General features: G+C 42.9%; 1 protein-coding gene across 2 annotated transcripts in view; it reads right to left on the bottom strand.

The window, feature by feature from the left end:
• Positions 1 to 1,300: 1,300 nt before the first annotated feature.
• golgb1 (golgin B1) overlaps positions 1,301 to 21,165 on the bottom strand; it is a 52,211-nt gene continuing 32,346 nt past the window's right edge. For both annotated transcript variants that reach the window (XM_060903806.1, XM_060903805.1), the window contains exons 10-20: positions 20,200 to 20,266; positions 11,583 to 16,863; positions 11,049 to 11,472; positions 10,720 to 10,953; positions 9,825 to 10,646; positions 8,764 to 8,948; positions 7,269 to 7,428; positions 6,917 to 7,002; positions 4,569 to 4,640; positions 3,733 to 3,823; positions 1,301 to 3,627 (exon numbers count right to left, since the gene is read on the bottom strand). In XM_060903806.1, coding sequence (XP_060759789.1) covers positions 3,490 to 3,627; positions 3,733 to 3,823; positions 4,569 to 4,640; positions 6,917 to 7,002; positions 7,269 to 7,428; positions 8,764 to 8,948; positions 9,825 to 10,646; positions 10,720 to 10,953; positions 11,049 to 11,472; positions 11,583 to 16,863; positions 20,200 to 20,266 — 7,560 coding nt within the window. In that variant the 3' untranslated portion in view covers positions 1,301 to 3,489. The remainder of the gene's footprint in view (positions 3,628 to 3,732; positions 3,824 to 4,568; positions 4,641 to 6,916; positions 7,003 to 7,268; positions 7,429 to 8,763; positions 8,949 to 9,824; positions 10,647 to 10,719; positions 10,954 to 11,048; positions 11,473 to 11,582; positions 16,864 to 20,199; positions 20,267 to 21,165) is intronic.

Here is a 21,165-nt window from a genome sequence, read left to right on the forward strand (position 1 = left end):
AAAAAGTAAATAAATAAAAGACGAAAATGGAAATGTAAACCAGGTCTGAGTACTGCTTTGGCATTCATTCATTATTCTATTTTTAAACCGAAACAAAAAAATGGTTTTATGATTTTAAAAAAAAGGTGTATTCAAGAAGTAATAAATAATTGTTCCTCTAAAATATTTGGAAATGTAAATTCTAAAAATATGTAATAATACACCCTTACATCCACCTGCAGCAGTTTGCTGCAGTTCTCTAATCAGCCAATCCCTCGACATCAAGTCACGCAGATACAAATCAAATCAAGAGCTTCAGTTAATGTTCACAGTGTTCAAACAGGCGGCGGCGTGGTGGTGTAGTGGTTAGCGCTGTCGCCTCACAGCAAGAAGGTCCGGGTTCGAGCCCCGGGGCCGGCGAGGGCCTTTGTGGAGTTTGCATGTTCTCCCTGTGTCCGCGTGGGTTTCCTCCGGGTGCTCCGGTTTCCCCCACAGTCCAAAGACATGCAGGTTAGGTTAACTGGTGACTCTAAATTGACCGTAGGTGTGAATGTGAGTGTGAATGGTTGTCTGTGTCTATGTGTCAGCCCTGTGATGACCTGGCGACTTGTCCAGGGTGTACCCCGCCTTTCGCCCGTAGTCAGCTGGGATAGGCTCCAGCTCGCCTGCGACCCTGTAGAACAGGATAAAGCGGCTACAGATAATGAGATGAGATGTTCAAACATCAGAACGGGAAAAATTGTGATCTCAAAGTGAAGTGTGACTTGCTTTCCTTCACTGTGGCATGGCTGTTGATTTGAGTATTTCAGAAACTGCTGATCTCCTGGGGTTTTCACACACAACAGTCTCTAGAATTTACACAGAATTGTGCAAAAAACAAACATCGAATGAGCGACAGTTCTATGGGTGGAAACAAACGCCTTGTTGATAAGAGAGCTCAGAGGAAAATGACCCGATTGGTTCAAGCTTTTTTTTTTTTACCAGGAAGGATATAGTAACTCAATCATCACTCTTTACAACTGTGGTGAGCAGAAAAGCATCTCAGCATGCAACAGCAGAACAGAACACCACACTGGGTTCCACTCCTGCAGCCAAGAACAGGGATCTTAAAATCAACAACAAGTTCTTATTCAAGTGGCCGGGGAGTGTATACCGTACTTTCATAGCTAATAAATGTCTTTTTCTCTTAAATAAAGAGCTTTGAGGGTCTGTGTGACTGACGGATTTCATCTCACGCGCTTCGGTGTTGCACTCCCCCCCCAAGATCACAATAATACAAAGATAATTTGCTGCTGTCCATAAAGAATCAAGAATCCTGTCCCTTACTATAAATAAGCTTTATTTCCAAAAATAACCCCTACAAAGAAACACAGAGGAGGAAACAGATCATTTACAGGTCATTATACAGGTAAAACAGGAAGCCCACTCGGGGCTGTGCTTAAAATCACCCGGTAAACAAAGAGTTAACATGAGGAGCCCGTCCGAACCCAACACAGGAAAAGTCTTTCAGAGGGAAAGGAGCTCGCAGGACGAGTGCGAAACACACGAGAGCCCTGGAGTTAGTGTTTTCACATCTGCGCTCGAGCCGATTTAAAACGCATAAAGTCCAGATTAAAACCCTGATTGTGGAATGTGCACCACTCGCAGTGAGCTGCAGGTATTTGTATTATATGTTGTTGCCATGGCAACAGCGAAGTCAGGAAAGAAAAACCCAAAGAAATCATCTACGTTACAAACTCAAATGAGAAGGAATGATTTTTATGCTTTAAACATCACGTTCGTTACAAGATAACGAAATCGGTGATTCGACTGCGAGCTCCGCCTCAGACTCTCCTCGGATTCCAAAATCGGTCGTTTCTATGGCAACGCACACAATGACAGCTAGAAGTTAGCTTCACACCTTTCAACAGTTTAAGCTGAAACACGTGAAGTAGAAAACGTGACCAGTTTGTATCATGATCAAGTAAATTAAAGCAGCAGTGAGTGATTTTTAAGTCGAACATAATAACGTACTCATAATACAGACCACCAACATCCAACCAATCAGGACACAGCGCCGTCCCTACGTGCCTGTCATGTCAGCCCTGTTGCCTTTCAATTCAGAAAGCTGCACCCATCTCTGGCAAAAGTACTGAGGCTTTCTATCCTAAGCATATCTTTTGTGGGTGTGGCCTTTGCAGGAACACTGAAGAGCTGGGCAGTTTCTGTTTAATGAAGAGTTTTAAAACAACTAAGATCTGCCTAAAAAAAAAAAAAAGGCTACACCTTTAAATCACCTTTTCCCTGTGAAAGCTGGTGGGTTTTAGATTTAGAATGCTTTATTTTACTGTCATTTAGACATGTGTAGGCGAGAACGCATGAAAACTTCTGCAGGTGGGCGGAGCTTTCTAAATTGACAAACAACATGACTGACGGGTAGAGACATCGCTGTGCTCCGACCAGACGTTTTGTTGAAGTGGGCTCAATATAAGAAGTTTCAAAGAAAGGGGAAAAAAAAAAAATTCACTGACTGCTGCTTTAATTTGATTTAATGCTGTAGAAATCTGTCACACTTCCTGTCTTTTCCTTCTGTGTCATGATTGGTTGGAAGTCGGTGGTCCCGATCATGTTGAGTTGCTCCTCTGTGCGGACATTTTAATGAAAATGGGTCAATATGAGGAGGCGCGTCCAACTTAAAAATCACTGACTGCTGCTTTAATTTGATTTAACATTGAACAAATATAGCACGTGTTCCCCAGAGTTTCTCATCTGAGCAGATATAGACTTTAGACTTTTCTGAAAAATTATACAGGTCAGAAAAGGAAACAAAAATATAACAAATTTCTTGACTCCAAGGAGACGAACAGGTTCGTGTAGAATCTCTAAATCATCATCGTCATCTTGTAATTAGGGTATTTCTGAAAAATGCCTCACATTTCACCTGCTACGTCTTTCGAGCTGAAGATCTAAACTCCCAGCTAATGCCGGTGCTGTTCCTTAGAACATCCGTGTACAGCGCTGCAGTCCTTTCTCTGATTGATATAGAAGCGATAGAATAAAGTCCTGCAGCAGTGTGACACTGAATTATGAAGAATTCTCTGGACATTATCTTATTTTATATTATAGTAACATTCCTGCATGGCTGAGTGTAGATTTTACTCAAAATAGCTTTTAGTCAGCTGGAATGTGGGTGAACGTTTACACTCATTGAACATCATGACTTTTCTTCATGGTCCCTGTGATACAGTGTTGATTTTGGCAGTGAGACTTTTGGCCACATGGAGGAAACTCCACGAGGAAGACTTTGGTAAAGTAGCTAAGAAGAAATCCATTCATTTAAAAATAAGAAAAAAAGGAAATATATATATATATATATATATATATATATATATATATATATATATATATATATATATATATAGGTTATGTGTCCTGTAACTGTCGATCTCTCAAGGGGACGAACTCTCTCGTTCTGTTCTCCTGTAAAGAGAAGGTGTAAAGCCTCTCTCTCTCTCTCTCTCTCTCTCTCTCTCAGAGATATCCTCCCAGACAGAGCAGCAGCACGGTGTGGATCATCAGTAAGTACAGAGACACGAGCAGCGGCGTTCTCTGGCGGGAACAGAAAGCTCCTCGCAGCGTTCGCACCAATCCGAGACCTCCACTCCGGCTCTGAAACACAAAAACTCCATTATTAGAGCCACAGCGTGGGATAAACGAGTCGGTTCCTGTTCTCACCATCACACACATTCCCTCATCAACGCTTTAATTACACACCCGAGTAACGGCGCCCTCTGGTGGATCGATCAGCACAGCCGTCTCCGAGTGAATGTCCCGCGGTCCTGAGCGCCACTTGTCCTGCGTGTATCTGCGAACACACACACACACACACACACACACGTCCCTGACTTTTCTTTTCTTATTTTTAAATTGTTGCCATATTACTTTAAATGTTTTTTTTTATTTCTTTCATTTTATTTAGGTATTATTTTCTCTTTCTCCTCCTTTCCTTCTATCCGTCTATCTATTCATGTATTTTTCCTTTTCAATTATTTTTCTCTCTCTCTTCCTTGTCCGTGTAATTTTTTATTTATTGCACACGTACGCCTTTTTCAAATTTATTTAGGTTATTTATGGGCCTTCTTTGTCTCCATTTTAATTATTTATTGAACTTAAATAAATAAATAAATAAAATTGGTTTATTTATTTAACTAACCAACTAATTAAATAATAAGCTATTTATGTGTTTAATTAACTAATTAATTGATTTGTTTGTTAGTTTGTTTGTCCCTCTTCCCTTTTTCCTCTCTCTTTTCTCTTATGCTTTCTCTTCTATTTATTCCATTTTCTTTATTTACTATCCATTTTATTTATTTACCGTATTCTTTTAAATGTTAATTATTTATTCATTTTATTAGATGTTTTCTGTTATATTTATTTTATATATGTCTGTGTACCTTGTAGTTATGTCTAGATTTTTTATTTTTATACACTAGGAATAAAAAGAGGATAAGCCGATGTGTTTGTGTCTCGTCAAACTCAACAAACGTGTGTTTACAGAACAGCGCTGGGGGCAGACAGGAAGTGATGTCATTCCTGGATTAAGGTCATACCGTTGGAGATGATCCTGTGCTGCTGAGAGCTGCTCCTGTATGCTGAGCCTCAGCTCCATCTCCTCATCCAACCTGACACACACACACAAAAAAAAAAAGATTCTCATATGCTGTTCATCTCATGGTTGCTTTAATATTAACGATGTACAATAATAAAAACTCTACACCACAGTGCTGTGGAACTCTGATTGGTCAGAAGGTGTTGATTAATTCTCTAGAACAGCAGCGCTGACAGTAGCGCAGGTTTATTCTAACGCCCTCGTTTTAAGACGTTATCATTTCTATAGGAACAGTTTGTTCACAGGGGCGTGTCCAGTGGTAAGTTTTCTTAAAATAAGTACAACCCCGATTCCAAAAAAGTTGGGACAAAAGTACAAATTGTAAATAAAAACGGAATGCAATAATTTACAAATCTCAAAAACTGATATTGCATTCACAATAGAACATAGACAACATATCAAATGTCGAAAGCGAGACATTTTGAAATTTCATGACAGCAACACATCTCAAAAAAGTTGGGACAGGGGCAATAAGAGGGTGGAAAAGTTAAAGGTACAAAAAAGGAACAGCTGGAGGACCAAATTGCAACTCATTAGGTCAATTGGCAATAGGTCATTAACATGACTGGGTATAAAAAGAGCATCTTGGAGTGGCAGCGGCTCTCAGAAGTAAAGATGGGAAGAGGATCACCAATCCCCCTAATTCTGCGCCAACAAATAGTGGAGCAATATCAGAAAGGAGTTCGACAGTGTAAAATTGCAAAGAGTTTGAACATATCATCATCTACAGCGCATAATATCATCAAAAGATTCAGAGAACCTGGAAGAATCTCTGTGCGTAAGGGTCAAGGCCGGAAAACCATACTGGGTGCCCGTGATCTTCGGGCCCTTAGACGGCACTGCATCACATACAGGCATGCTTCTGTATTGGAAATCACAAAATGGGCTCAGGAATATTTCCAGAGAACATTATCTGTGAACACAATTCACTGTGCCATCCACCGTTGCCAGCTAAAACTCTATAGTTGAAAGAAGAAGCCGTATCTAAACACGATCCAGAAGCGCAGACGTCTTCTCTGGGCCAAGGCTCATTTAAAATGGACTGTGGCAAAGTGGAAAACTGTTCTGTGGTCAGACGAATCAAAATTTGAAGTTCTTTATGGAAATCAGGGATGTCGTGCTATTCGGACTAAAGAGGAGAAGGACGACCCAAGTTGTTATCAGCGCTCAGTTCAGAAGCCTGCATCTCTGATGGTATGGGGTTGCATTAGTGCGTGTGGCATGGGCAGCTTACACATCTGGAAAGACACCATCAATGCTGAAAGGTATATCCAGGTTCTAGAGCAACATATGCTCCCATCCAGACAACATCTCTTTCAGGGAAGACCTTGCATTTTCCAACATGACAATACCAAACCACATACTGCATCAATTACAGCATCATGGCTGCGTAGAAGAAGGGTCCGGGTACTGAACTGGCCAGCCTGCAGTCCAGATCTTTCACCCATAGAAAACATTTGGCGCATCATAAAATGGAAGATACGACAAAAAAGACCTAAGACAGTTGAGCAACTAGAATCCTACATTAGACAAGAATGGGTTAACATTCCTATCCCTAAACTTGAGCAACTTGTCTCCTCAGTCCCCAGACGTTTACAGACTGTTGTAAAGAGAAAAGGGGATGTCTCACAGTGGGAAACATGGCCTTGTCCCAACTTTTTTGAGATGTGTTGTTGTCATGAAATTTAAAATCACCTAATTTTTCTCTTTAAATGATACATTTTCTCAGTTTAAACATTTGATATGTCATCTATGTTCTATTCTGAATAAAATATGGAATTTTGAAACTTCCACATCATTGCATTCCGTTTTTATTTACAATTTGTACTTTGTCCCAACTTTTTTGGAATCGGGGTTGTAGAAGTGTGTTTATGTCACGTTTCTGGAAGAAGTCTCCAGCGTCCGCGCTGTGTAACAGTCAGAGTTAAAGCTGTAACGATCAGTTTTACAACATCTTCAGGACAGAGGAGTTTACGCTTCTTTACGGTTTCTCAGTCTCAAAATACAAGCAGCTGTGATTTTTCACCTTATTAATTTTGAGAGAATAAAGAGAGGCTGGTGAGGGAACGAGCGTTTATAGCTGCTATAACGTACGTGAGAACAGCAACGATAAACAGATACAGTAAATAATGACGACATGTCTGTTAATAATTGAAAAATTGTCATATTGTGGTGGAAGAGTGCACTATAAAAACACTTGGGGACGTGCTGTTACAGGAAAACAATCAACCTCGGGGTGCTTTGCCTGTTGGAAAGTGTGTATTAGGTCCAGTCAATATACACCGATACCTCTTCTGGAGAACAACACATTCTGCCTTATAGTCCTCGCTATGCCCGAGGGGGCCTCCGGGGGCGCTGTCTTCGGAAATTCTTCCCTAGATACATCAGGATAGCAAATTTAAAATGTTAAAAGCAGTCATGATTCGTGTCAAACCAACAAATATAAACATACATTTTCACATCTTTATGACTTCAGTAGCAAGATGCCAGAGGGAAAAAAAAAAGATTTTTATATGAAGATAAAAGCAAGTACCGTGCATCAGGTGAAAACCCTATTTAAGCCAATGGGCGATGGGAACGGGTTCATCTGAAATAATTATAATCACAAAGCTAACAAACAGCTCAGGTGTGTTCCCCTCACCTGTCTGTGTGCGTGTTCCTGCAGGAGTTTTGGTTCTGATGATCGCGCCTCCTCCAGCATGGCGCCGAGTTGGCGTATCCGCTGGTCACGTTCAGAAAGCGTTGCTAGAGTTTGCTTCCTCAGAGACTCTGCTTGAGCCTGCAAGTCAATACGCTCCAGCCTGCAGGGGGTGATAACACAAGATAAAAGTCCTCTCTGGCTCCAGGATTTTAGTTTGTATTTTTTAACTAATGATTTGTTTGTGTGTTATACGGGATATTCCTGTATGAATTTAATTTAAATATTTAGATCATGTGGGTCTGCTATTATCTTTTGAAAAAAAAAAAAAAAAGTCATTCATGTGACTGGGGTAACTGAATCATAAATTCATCAGCTAGGCCACCTTTACTTGTTCTCGGTAGAGTCACCTCACAGGTAAACGTGTATAAATCGGCAGGATATTTGAATATTTGTGTTGGTTTCCATAATGCTGACTCTCAAAACATCTTCTGTGTACAGTAATTATTTCGATTATTCCAATAATTGTCAGCCGATGTGTGTAGTGCAGCAGTTGGTGAGATTCGGAACAAATAGCTTGCACTGTGCTTTACAGCAACAAAGAGGCTTTACATCAGCTTGTTGCGCAAGTACACACCAAATAAACCGTGAGCTGACTGAATGGTTAGCGTGTCCACCTCTCGACCAGGAGATCGCAAGTTCTACTTGCGGTCGGGTCATACCAAAGACCATCATAACAAGAGTGCTCTGAGAGCACAATATCCCCCGCTGGCAACTATATCTATGCAATAAGTGCTTAATGCACCCTCATGAAATTGTCAAAGTACAAATCTGGTAATCAAGGGCCATAAGTCTGGTAAAATGCAACTGAACTGAAGGAAATTGCAAAATGCGCATTACCGACATAACAAAGAATCCTGTCAAGTTTCATGAAATTCCTCCAAAAATTGTGAGAGGAGTTGATTTCAGAAGGTGAGTGCCTTTCCCAGGATGGCCAGACATCACCACAACATAATCCCCCTTCGGGCCTTTCGGGCAGTGGGGGATAAAAATGGTACCTACTGCCATCTGGTAAGGTATGCTGCAATACGGATGCAAGTAGGGAGTCAAACTCTGGCAGTTACCAGAGGACCCGCCCCCCCCCACTGTAACCTTAGCGATATAATAGGCAAGAGGCCAAGGGCTATGAAAATGAAGATCAGAGCCAGACCCATGCGCCTCAAAGAGCTGGGTAGTACTGAGACAGGAGACTGCCTGGGAAGACCTGGCACAGGAGAGACTTTGACAGACCAAATTAATTTTTTTTTTGTTTTGCAAACATCAATAGGAAGTTTATTTACTTTCTCAGATTGTTGAACCTAGCTGGGGCAACTACAAATAAAAAACTAATAGCCCAGACACTAAACATGCTTATCCCAGGAGCCCAGGCTACGGATTTGTTCACATCTGTCCAAGTACAACTGCTACAACAATATAACCAGAACTTCAGTCCTCTTACTTGAGCATCTCCAGTTCCTGCCTGTCCCTCTCCAGCTGTGCATCCCTCTCCTGCAGCAGCGCAGTCATCCTTTTCTCTGTCTCTCCAGTCTTCTTCCTTTCCTCCTCCAGGATCTTGGCAAGTCTTGCAAGCTCTCCAGCTCCAAGTCTGTCCAGCTCACTGCGTTGGATCTGCAGTTGTTCGAGCTGTCAGAGAGGGAGATCAGATGGTTGAATGGCCTTTTTTCTCATTAATCAGCAAAAATATTAAGTGGATCCATAACTATTTCCCATTCTGGATGTAGCTGCAACCTTTTATACACCATTTTTGTTGGCTGGGTCGGAAAAAAAAAAGGGGGAAAAAAAATCCCTGTACCCAAGCAAAAGTATGGGTGCTTTGTCAAAATTGTACAGAATTAAAATATAGAAATATGGAGTAGAATGGAATATTTGAAGCTGATTTAAAAAAAAAAAAAACCCTGATCAACATTATTTATGTACGGTAGTTAGGAGTCTTTAGGTCGATATTTCTTTTTTACGTGCGAGCCAAAGAAAGCATTATATATGAACCTTTTGGTAAATCCAGGTCGTCATCCAAAACAATACTTAAGTGCAGTAACTCAAGTGTTTTCTATGCCCATTTGTTGGGCAGTATCTTAACTATGCAAGAACATATTGCTTGCTACATTATTGACATCCTCAAGGTGGCTCCTGAATTAGCAGCAGCTAACTTTCTTTTGCCTAACTCAACTACCCTACATTCCATTATCTAGTAACAACGTCTGGCAAGGCTGAAATGCTAACCATGAGAAAAGTGATTCGTATACTTCTCAAGATCGGATTGCCAGTTTGGTCCTCCTTTTTGTTGAAACATATAAAGAATTCTGGTCTGGGGAACAGAACAATGGGATTGCCTACATCAAAACTGCCACATGAAAGGCTGTTTTCAAGTTAGGCCAACATAAGGTTGTCAGAAATCCATCCAATTGGACAGCCTTTATCTCAAGAAAAGCCCAGAGACTCTGCATACTTGGATACCCAATTCTAATCAAGTAATGGTAGTATCTATCAAACGTTAGGTACCATTCTTTCCCGGTCATTCTGGAGTGCAGAAAGAGCATTCTTCAGGCTCCACACTTCACCAGTAGAGCTGCTAGGTGGCGCTGATGAGTGTCCCGATTGGGGACACACTTCCATGTGAAGGCGCAGTTCCTTCACTTCATTGATGGCCTCGTCACGTGAATCCTGCAAAGAGGCCATGGCTTCACCAAAGGCCTGGTTCTGAGCACGAAGTTGAGCTGATGCTTCTTTCTCTGCTAGCAACTTCTGCTCCATTTCCATCAAGTCTCTGGCCAACTCAGCCACCCTCTCCTCAGCTGTCTCGGTCTCCGTTCGAAGTATGCCGCCCTCCCAGCGCAGCTCTTTCAACTCCTTACTGTGGGCTGCATATGCCTCCCTTTCAGATGCAAGCGTTTCCTCCAGGGTGCTGATCTTCTTCCTGGCTGCTTGAAGCTGTTCCCTTAGCTTCTCCAGCTCTGCACCAGGCGCATCATGTAACACTGCTTCAACCTGTCCGGACTGGCTCAAAATCTCATGCTCCACCGCAGGTCCTCTTTTTACCAAAGCTTCTTTTTCCAGAACCTCCATCTTGGCCAGGACCTCTTCTCTTTCTTTTTCTAAGGCACTGATGCGTTCAAGCTGGACTGAAAGCAGCTTCTTATGCTGGTAGTCCTTCATAGAGAGAACCTGCTTTAACTCGTCTCGGTAGCCATGGAGTTGAGCATCCAGCTTGGCGTTTTCAGAATTAAGGTCATCACGTTGGGCCAGAAGGGCACGGAGCTCCTCTTTCAAGCCATTGTTTTCGGTAGCAGCTTCTTGAATGAGACCATCCTTCTCCATCATTAACTGACAAGACAACAACGTGTTAGACGACATACAAAGTTATGAAATGAGAATGTTACAATACACGAGACCTTACCTGGAGGTGTCGCTCCTCTAACTGCTTGTATTGGCTTACTACCCTGTCCCGATCATCCTGCAAGGATCCCATAGCCTTTGTGAAGGTGTCCAGTTGAGCTTTGCTTTGGCTGGCATCCTCCTCAGTTTTACGAAGCTTCTCCTCAAGATCTCGCACAACTGCTCTTCTCTCCTCCAGCTGTCCCTCTGCTTTTTCTGCCCTGCTGTCTGCTTCCTTCCTGGCCTCCTCCACAGCCTAGGGACAGAACAGAACAGAATCATTACAGAAAAGAACAATGTTCTGGGCAGTTCAGAACAATTCTGCATTAAAACACTATGAAAAGTGAATACCTGAGTGACAACATGTTCCTTCTCTTCAAGGAGCTCCAATTCCCTCTTCTGCTTCTCAGCCAATTCTGCTTGAAGAGTATCCATAAGGGTTTTAGAAGAACGCAAGTCTGTCTCTAGTTGCTCCAGGTTTAAGCACAACCTTCTTTCTTCTGTTTCTCGCTCCTTAAGTTCAGCCCTGGTTTGACTGGCTTCGCTCTGAAGCTTGTCAACTGCTTCTTCTAGAGCCTTCGCTCGATGGCGCAGACCTTCTGCTTCCGCTTCCAGGGAGGCAAGTTGAGATTGTACCTGTGCCAGAGAACTAACTTTCTGGGTCAGTTCCTGCTGCAACTCTTCTCTTTCTTTCTCCAAAGCAGTTAGAGATTCGTTGTGCTTTTTCTCTGCCTCAGACAACTCCAGCTGCCACTGCTCCTCTGCTTTCTGCAACCTGCAAACAAGTCAGGAATATGAGAAAATGAGATTATTAGTTTTTCAAGAATAATAATAAATAGAACTTTAGTGATCATCACAGAAAATCAGGACAGAAATGAAACAAACCTCTCTAGTGAGCTCTGCAACTGCTCTTTTTGTGTTGTCTCCTTCTGAAGTTGCTCAGATAGGTTCTTAGCTCTGCTTTCGGCCTCCCTCAATTCAGCCTCTTTTCCCTGGAGGGCACTGTGGAAACGGCTCTCCCACTGTTTAGCTTCGTCCAGAACGCGGTCACGGTCATCCTGCAGCGAGGACATGGAGCGCGAGAAGGCAGCCAGTCGTGCTAGTGATTCATCCAGGCGTGCTTGTGTTTCCTGAGCATATTTCTCTGCAGCATCGGCAATATTCTTAGCCACAAGTGTTGCCTCCTCTTCTCTTTCTCGGTCTCTGTAGGCCTGCTCCAACCTTAGTTCTATTTCTTTAAGTTCTGCCCCTAAGCGATATCTCACCTCATCAAGAGTTCGCTCGGCTTCGGATTTCAACTCAGCCTCTCGCCGATGTAGTAGTTGTTCAGAGGCCACTTTCTCAGCAAGGGCCTGGCTCACCTCACTCTGAGCCACATCCAGCTTCCCTTTCTGCATTGACAACTCTGATTCAAGTCTGCTTCTCTCTTCTTTGATCTTTGCCATCTCCTGACGAGTGGCTTCAAGCTCATTGGACAACTCTTCTCTACCCAACAGGAGAGCCTTAGCTTCCCGATCTAGTACACTGATTCTTTCTTGGTACCGGATGCAATCTTTTTGCATCTGCTGGACCTCCAGCTGTTTCTCCCTCAGCAGCTCCTCCAGCTGACGTGCTCGGCTCTGGCTACCTTCCTTCACCCTCTGTGCAGATTTTAGTTTCTGCTCAAGCTCTCTCTGTTTGCCTGCTTCAGCTTCTGCCTCAGCTCTTTCTCGCTGAGCCTGCCTTTTATCTTCCTCAAGCCTGGCTGCTCGATCCCTTTCCCCTGCCAACATGGCCTCCAACTCAGCTTGTTCCCTCTGCACTTTCTCCAGTTCTTGCTGTAGGTCTGCAAGGCGATCTCGGCTGTCGGCTGCCTCCTGTTGGTAACCTGCTATACTACCATTGACCTGGGCTAACTGGTTCATCAGTCGTTCTTCAAGGTCATCCTTCTCAACCTCTAGACTTGTGCGAAGTTCCTGAAGCTGATTTTCTTTCTTAGAGCACTCTTCCTTCAGCCTCTGCTCTCTTTCTACAGACTCCTGAAGATGTTGCTTAAGAGAGGCCAGCTCTGAATTAAGCAAAGTTTCCTGATCAACTCTGGTTCCCATTGTGTCTTCAAATCTTGTGCGAGTCACCGGAAGCTGGGTTTCTCTGTTTGAGCACTCCTCTTTCAACTTCTCTTCTCGTTCTACAGACTCCTGAAGGTGTTGCCTAAGAGAGGACAACTCTGCATTTAGCAATGTTTCTCGTTCAAATCTGGTTCGTTTCTCATCTTCAAGAGCAGCTTGTAGTTCTTTTAATTTGCCCTCTGCTACCTCAAGAGCTGCCTCCCTTTCCTTGAGCTGTTCATCAGTTTCTGTGTGTTGACATTCAGTCCTTTCGATCTCAGTTTCCACTTCTGAGGCTTCTTGTTGGGACTTGGGTCCCACTGACCCCTCTGGTTGCTCCAACAAATCAGACTCTCTGGAAATGCTACCAAGAGCTAGATCTTCTTGGTTTTCAGTTAAAACAGGGCTCAAATGCTGAGCAACTACATGTTCCTTAATGTCCTCAGAGGAATCAACATCCAAAAGTCCACTGGTCTTTTTGTCAATTTCTTGAGCCAGCTGCTGTTTCAGTTTTTCAGTTTCCTGTTCCAAAGAATTTCGTTCAGTTTCTAATGAATCAAAATTAGCTTTCAAAGCTTCAAACTCATTCTTAACTTTCTCAAGTTCTTGCTCCAAATTGGTGTCTTGTTCTTTGGTTCCTTTCTTCTCCAACTGTTCTCGAAGCTTTTCATTCTCCTCTTCTAGTTCCATAATTTTCTGATGTTTTGTCTTGGCAAACTTTCGCATTTTTTCCTTTACAGCATTCACTTCCTTCTGAGCTTCTTCTGCCATCTTTTCTGCCTCTTGTTTGGCTGCCTCATGGGCCCGTGCTTTGGCCGCTGATTCTTGCCTCTCTTGTCTTGCAGCCTCCAGCACTCTTCTAACCCGTTCAGCTTCATCGCTCACGTTCTCATATGATTTCAGCAAGGTCTCATACTCCTCCTTCATGCCTTGCACCTTTTCTTCCCATTGCCTACATGCTTGCTCAGCTTCTTCTCTGGCACTTTCAATTTGGTGCTTGTACATTTCTTTTTCATTTACCAGACCATCCATTGCTAGTTTAAGGCTTTCACAAGTGGCACCAAGACTTTGGTTCTGCAGCAAGGTCCTATCTACCTCTTCAATTAGTTTGTCTTTCTCTGTACTTAGATTACTCAGATTTGCCTCGATATTCGTAATCTTTGCTAGCAACTCTGATCTCGACTTCTCAGCACTAGTCAGCTCTTCCTTTAAACTCTGGTTTTCTTTGAGAACTTCCTTTCGTGATACCAGAGCAGCCTGAAATTTGCGCTGAAGCTGCTGTAGCTTGGCATTGTTGTCTTTCTCTTCCTCCTGCTTCTGTGGGATTTCTGCTTCCAGTTTTTGACTCCTCTCTTGCTCAGCTTTCAATCCTTCTTGTAAGGAAGCGATCAGCTGATCTTTCTCCAATACAGTTTCCTGCATTTTCTGTAGAAGGAAGCTCTGCTCATTCAGCTGCTGGCTTAGGTCAATGATCTCATCATTTTTATTTTTGAGGAACTGCTTAAACTCCTCTACCTCTGCCTGAAGAGCTACAACGGGAGATTCTGCATCAGAGATGTTTGTCTTGACCACAACAGCAGCCTCCTCCACTTCTGCCTTTAACATTTCTGCATGGGCTTCTGCTTGCTCACACTTTTTTCTCAAAGCATCCAGTTCTTCTGAAAGAGCATCAATCTGTTTCTCCTTTTCCCTCAATGTCTCCAGCTCTTTGTTGAGCTCAAGCCACTCAGTCTCCTTGAGTGACAGAGATGCCTGACTTTCTTGCAGCTGTATTTCTAAATCCAAACGGGCAGCTTGTTCAAATTTTACCTTGTCTTGAAGGGACATTATCACACTCTCGTGAGTTTCTGATGTGGCTTGTGGAGGTTGCTCAGCAGGTGATCTTTGCTGACTGGTTTCAGTATCAGGTGTGGTAAAGTCCACCCAATCCTCTTGAACCCAATCTCCTGATCCTGGTTTCTCCACTTTGCCAGATGTAGTCTCAGACACTTCCTCTACATTTATAAGCTTTTCTTTATCTCCTGGTTCCCCCGACTCCACAAGACTTTCTAGCTCATTCAAACGTTTTATTAGCTTAGCTTTCTCATCATCCTTAGCTTCAAAACGTTCTAGGAGACCACTGTACTCTTCTTTCTGTAGTCTCAGCTGCTCACGATGGTGCCTATCCTTTTCCTTCGCCTTGCGCAGGGTGTCTTTACGAGAATCCACAGCCTCCTGTAGCTTTTTCTGCAATACATCAAGCTCAGATTCCATGCTGGTGACCTGTGCCTGGAGTCTAATGTTGTCGTCTTGAACTTGGTGCATCATTTGTCCTTTTTCACTTAATGCTTTAGCCTCCTCAATCAGGCGCTGGATTTCTACATGCGCCTCGGCTAGTGCTTGATCTTGGCTCTGCATTTTCTGTTCCAGAACATTCAAAGCCTCTTCTTTGGAATTCAAGACTTTTCTGGTCTCTTGTAATTGTGCATCAAGCTTCTGTAGTTCCTGTTCCCTTTCCTCACAGCTAACATCTCCCTCTAGATTTACTTTTTCTTTGCAACCTTCTGCTTCCTTCTGAAATTCAGAAATCTTTTTCATCAATTCTTTGCGCTGTACCAAAGCTGCCTGCAACTTTCGCTTCATCTGTTCCCCATCTGTTTTTATAGTAGCTATTTGAGCAATCAGGTTCTCATTCTCCTTCTGCAAAGCTACCAAGTCCTCACTTTCACCAGGTGTTTTATCTGCTTTCACTTTCTGCTGGTCATGCCAGGTTTTCTCAAGTTCCATCATCTGATCTTTTAGCATTTTGACCTCACTAGATATTGTAAATTTTTCCTCATCTGCTTGAAGCAGTTTGGCAGTCATGCTATTACTGAGTTCCGTCATCTCCTGCTCTTTCAAGGAAAGAGACTGCTGCAAATCATCAAGCTCCATGGTCTTGCCAAGGAGAGCAGCTTTAGCTCTCTCAGCCTCCTCAGAAAATTGCTGAATCCTTGCCTCCATAGCAAAGATTTTCTCCTCCAGTTCTGAAGAGACAAGTTCTCCGTCCTCCAACTGTGTACCCAGCATCAGGGCTTGACCTTCTTTCTCAGTAAGTTTCTGCTGCGTGTCATCAAGTTCTGCCTGAAGCGACTGGATCATCTGATCTTTGGAATGAGCCTCCTTCAGCAAGCTCTCCAGTTGCTCCTCAAGGACTTTCTTCTGCTCATGTTGCTCTGATGTCTTCTGCTCTGCTTCTCTATGAATCTCAGCTTGAGCTTCCATCGAGTCCCTTTCATATCTTAAGGCCCGTGCCTCTGCTTCATCTTTAACAACTGTTAGTGACTTCAGTTCCTCTTCCAGGAGGTGTACTTTCCCCTGAGACTCAGCAGCTGAATCTTTCATTTGTTGAAGTTCACTCAGTAGTTCGCTGTATCGTTTCTGGAGTTCCTCTGCCAGTATATGTGCAAAAGCCTGACCAGGACTGGAATCAGCATTCAGCAAGTTTGCCTCCTGCTGGCTAAATTGAATCTGTACCGTTTCCTGGATAACCATGGATGATGACTCAACCTTTACCATCGAGCATGTAGATGTGACCTGCTCTTCACTAGTTTCTTCCCAGGACTGGGTGGAAAGGTGAAGAGCATTTAAGTCCTGAATTTGTTGAGGCCACTCTTGACCTGCATCTTGATTAACAGCTTCCAGAAGTGTCCAGCTGCTATGAGCAACTTCTGAGTCTGTGCTAGTTACCATCTCATCTGAAGAAGCTCCCTTTAACTCTGCAGGTGACTCAGGTTGTGGTCCAATCATCTCAGGACTGCTCTCATTATCAGCAGATGAAGACACGACAGATGTAGACATCACAGATGTTTCTGTATTGACTGCAATCAGTGTTGTGTCTTCCTCTGGAACGTCTTCAAGACCAGGTAGCACTCCAGAACCGTCAGATATGCTAGGAATGTTTTCGGTATTTTGAGAGTCAGAATTTCCTTCCTGTGAAATCTTCTGGTTCTGTAACTCTGTGACTGCCAGCCGTTCCCTGAGGGCAGCAAGTTCCTTCTCTTTCTCTACCAGCTGCTGCTCCAGTGCCAAGAACTTCTCAGAACTGTGTCCATCTGCACCTTCAGTTTGGAAAACCACATCAAAATCTCATCACGATATAATAAAAGCTTTATTTATTTATTAATTTATTTACCAGTTATCACAAAAAAAAAAAAAGACAGCCCTGAAGAGAAATAACACAGTCATACCAATGGTTTTCATTTAAAAAGTGTAGTACTTTTTTTTTAATATCGTGCTTTTACAAAAACTTCTGAGAGCTGCCACTTTGTTGCATGACAGTGGTGCCAGTTTTCACCATTTTCATTTGAAAGCTTTTGGGGCATTGCTCGCAAATCTAGTTAACTGATCAAAGTCCTTCCCATGATACATTGGGTGGTACTGATCTCCATTTCTATAGCCCTCGGCCTCTCGTCTGTTACGTAGTTAGAGTGGGGGGCGGGGTCCTCTGGTAACCGCAGGAATTTGACTCCCTACTCATATCTGTACTGCAGTGCCTTCCCAGATGGCAGTAGGTACCAGGCTTGTAGTACTGAAGTCCGACTTGTGCCTTAATTTTAAGGACTCATGACTTGTCTTGGATTTGAGAACTAATGACTTGGACTCGTGCATTAACTGCATTTGGACTCATAAATCGGATGCGAGGACTCTGATTTTTTTTCTTTATTTTTTGTAACATGGTATAATAATTTGGCTTAAGATATTTATATTTACATAAATTTTTAGGGGCGGCATGGTGGTGTAGTGGTTAGCGCTGTCGCCTCACAGCAAGAAGGTCTGGGTTCGAGCCCTGTGGCTGGCGAGGGCCTTTCTGTGCAGAGTTTGCATGTTCTCCCCGTGTCCGCGTGGGTTTCCTCCGGGTGCTCCGGTTTCCCCCACAGTCCAAAGACATGCAGGTTAGGTTAACTGGTGACTCTAAATTGAGCGTAGGTGTGAATGTGAGTGTGAATGGTTGTCTGTGTCTATGTGTCAGCCCTGTGATGACCTGGCGACTTGTCCAAGGTGTACCCCGCCTCTCGCCCGTAGTCAGCTGGGATAGGCTCCAGCTCGCCTGCGACCCTGTAGAACAGGATAAAGCGGCTAGAGATAATGAGATGAGATAAATTTTTATACTAATTTCATGCAAAAGAATGCACATTCACCTGTTTATATGTCATGTTCAGGAACAAACTAATGTTAATGGCACTAAAATGCCTAGAGAGAACGCTCCTAGGATTGTCTGCTTTGCTTATACAGACTTCTCGTGCAGTGGGAAAAAATGCAGTGCTGTGTGTTCCATATGTAGAAGAACTATTGAGGAGACGACAGGGACAACCTCGAACTTCAATCGTCATTTGGTAAGACTTCACCCAGAGAAGGAAGTGACACGCTATGTTCATCGCTCTGTTGATAGCGGGGCTTGCTTGCTGAGCAATGAACTAGCTACCGTAGTGTTAACCCTCTCTCATGTTATTTGCCCTGTTGATGGTGGGCGGGGCTTGCTGAGCGAAGAACAAGCTTTTTATTTGTAGCCTGTTAATTAAAATGGCGCAGTCGAGCAGTAACGTTAGTCCAACACAGTAGCAGAGACGCTTTCACATAAAGGCAGCAACAGCCACCGTCAAATGGTGCGGTTGGAGTCTTGTTCTTGGACTTGACTCGGATCAATAGTGGACTCGACTCGAAATTTTCTTTAATGACTCGGACTTGAACACTGGGGACTCGAGACTGGACTCGGACTCGAGGTTTAGTGACTTGACTACAACGTTAGTAGGTACCTTTTTTTTTTTTTTAAAGTCTTTGGTATAGTGGGCGGCACGGTGGTGTAGTGGTTAGCGCTGTCGCCTCACAGCAAGAAGGTCCAGGTTTGAGCCCCGTGGCCAGCGAGGGCCTTTCTGTGCGGAGTTTGCATGTTCTCCCCGTGTCCGCGTGGGTTTCCTCCGGGTGCTCCGGTTTCCCCCACAGTCCAAAGACATGCAGGTTAGGTTAACTGGTGACTCTAAATTGACCGTAGGTGTGAATGTGAGTGTGAATGGTTGTCTGTGTCTATGTGTCAGCCCTGTGATGACCTGGCGACTTGTCCAGGGTGTACCCCGCCTTTCGCCCGTAGTCAGCTGGGATAGGCTCCAGCTTGCCTGCGACTCTGTAGAATGGGATAAAGTGGCTAGAAATAATGAGATGAGTCTTTGGTATGAGCCAACTGCCAGTAGAACTCATGATCTACTGGTCGAGAGGTGGACACGCTAACCACTAGGCCGGCTCGCAGCAAGTTAACCGATAATACATATCTAATGGCACACTGATCATATCACAAGCTCACATTAATGAACTTTAAGCATTCTCTATGACAGAAATTGAGGATGCGGTGTCTATAAATCGAGACAATGGAGTCAAGATGAGAGCGCCAAATAAACCCACTAATGTGAGAATAGGAGAGGGGGCGTGGCTTTCAGGGTGTCAGTTGATATCGGATAGTTAGAACACCCAACACACTGTCAGTTATTCCAGATTCATTTGTCGATGGTTCATGTAAATAAATTGTATAGCTGGTACACAAAATGTGTTCTGATCATAGTGGATGACATTTTAAGTTCATTAAATAAACGGAATGACCTGCACACAATAAGGCGTTTATGACCAAAGTGACATTTCGAGTCTCTTGACTCTTCCTCGACTTCTTTTTCCTTCATTACACCAAGGCCATCCCAACTAAGAAGAAGCCTATCGGTCGATCAAAAGGTCTGTTTACTGAAAAATAAGTTGATTAAACTTCAGAGACTCACTAGCTACATGATTTGCAGAAACTTGCTTCATAAATAAATCAAAACGTAAATATGTAAATGAACAAACTATTTAATAGAGTTAATTAACTGTCAGAATCGCAGTTGACCGAGAACGTTATGTTGGATTACTGTATGTCGAGTCTAAATGTCTTAAACTTTAAATACTTTCTGAAATTTGTGTCCAATAGGTCTAGAATTAGATCAGTAAACCTCAAAAAATAAATCTGATGAACACAAGAGGTCAAAGTCTATAACCAACTTTCAAAAACACACACACACACACACACACACGTTTGTCTCACTATCCCTGTGAAGACCTTCCATTGACAATTATTACTGCAGTTAATTAATGCTGTGCCTGCACCTAAATCTCACCCTAACCTTAACCTCAGTAATAACAAGAAAACTTTTTGGCTCTTTCATTTTATTTATTTATTATTTTTGTTTAAAAAAAAAAACAAAAACACAAAACGGCAGCAATTTCCTTGTGGGGACCATCCAAATATCCCTACAAGGTTTAAATTGTCAGATTTTACGAACCTTGTGGGGACATTTGGTCCTCAGTAGTATATAAACACACACACACACACACACACACACACACACACACACACACACACACACACACACACTCACCTTCTGCTTTATCCAAATCCTTCGCAGACGGGTCAGTCACCTGATCTCCCGGTGTCTCATCAGTAGCCTGTAAACCACACGCTGACTTTATAAACTCAGAAATATGAACAATACGAGATTTTCTGGGCGTATAGTGCATTTCTAAACCTGACCACCTTTCTTTTCATCCACATGAGTGAGATATACAAAGTGAAAAACTGTTGAAATGGACGTGACGCATGTTAAAGACGAATTTTCCCGTCCTGTTCAGTGATGTGTGTACACGGTGGTGACTGGAATAACTAAAGTGGGGACGATCCCTGTGGTTGTCCCGAGAGGACACTTTCTGATGGACTCACATTTCAACCACTCGTGAAGCTCCGCTGCAAAATGTGTCTCACATCTGTTTCAAGTCCTGTTTTTTTTTTACTGTGCAACAAGACAAATATTTTCTTCAAAAATCATTTACAGCCTCGTCATATGGCGAGTGATTTCTGGAGAGGACGGTCATGATGGATGAAGGATCCTGTCTGTCAGAGGCACTTAGTTTACAAAGAAATGTAACTGCCACTTAAATATCTTTCTACTGAAAGTGAATGAAAGTATTGTATTCGTCCCAAAGTAAAACAGAGTTAGTGATTTAAAAAAAAAAACAGAAAAAAACACGCAATTCTGAATTAAACCAGTAAAAGAGTCTAGGTGTAATAATTAAAGTAGAATTAAATGAAATGAACACAAGATCAAAACAGAGCCGTATTTGACCCTTAAACACATTAAGACCTTTTAAGAGACGTTAGTGCTGTAGGCAGGGCTGTAGGTGTGTCCCTGTACAAGAAGGTAGAAGAAACTCCAGTGTATATCTGGGCACTTCTTCAGCAAAGAGGCCAAAATTATGAAAATGATTAATACTGCCTTAACCTGTCAGCTCAGTGATTTTGCTAAAGTATGGAATCCAAGGCAAAATGGGCTGGAAACCAGATTTAAAAA

The sequence above is a fragment of the Neoarius graeffei genome, chromosome 21 (assembly GCF_027579695.1).
Source record: "Neoarius graeffei isolate fNeoGra1 chromosome 21, fNeoGra1.pri, whole genome shotgun sequence".
Lineage (NCBI taxonomy): Eukaryota > Metazoa > Chordata > Actinopteri > Siluriformes > Ariidae > Neoarius > Neoarius graeffei.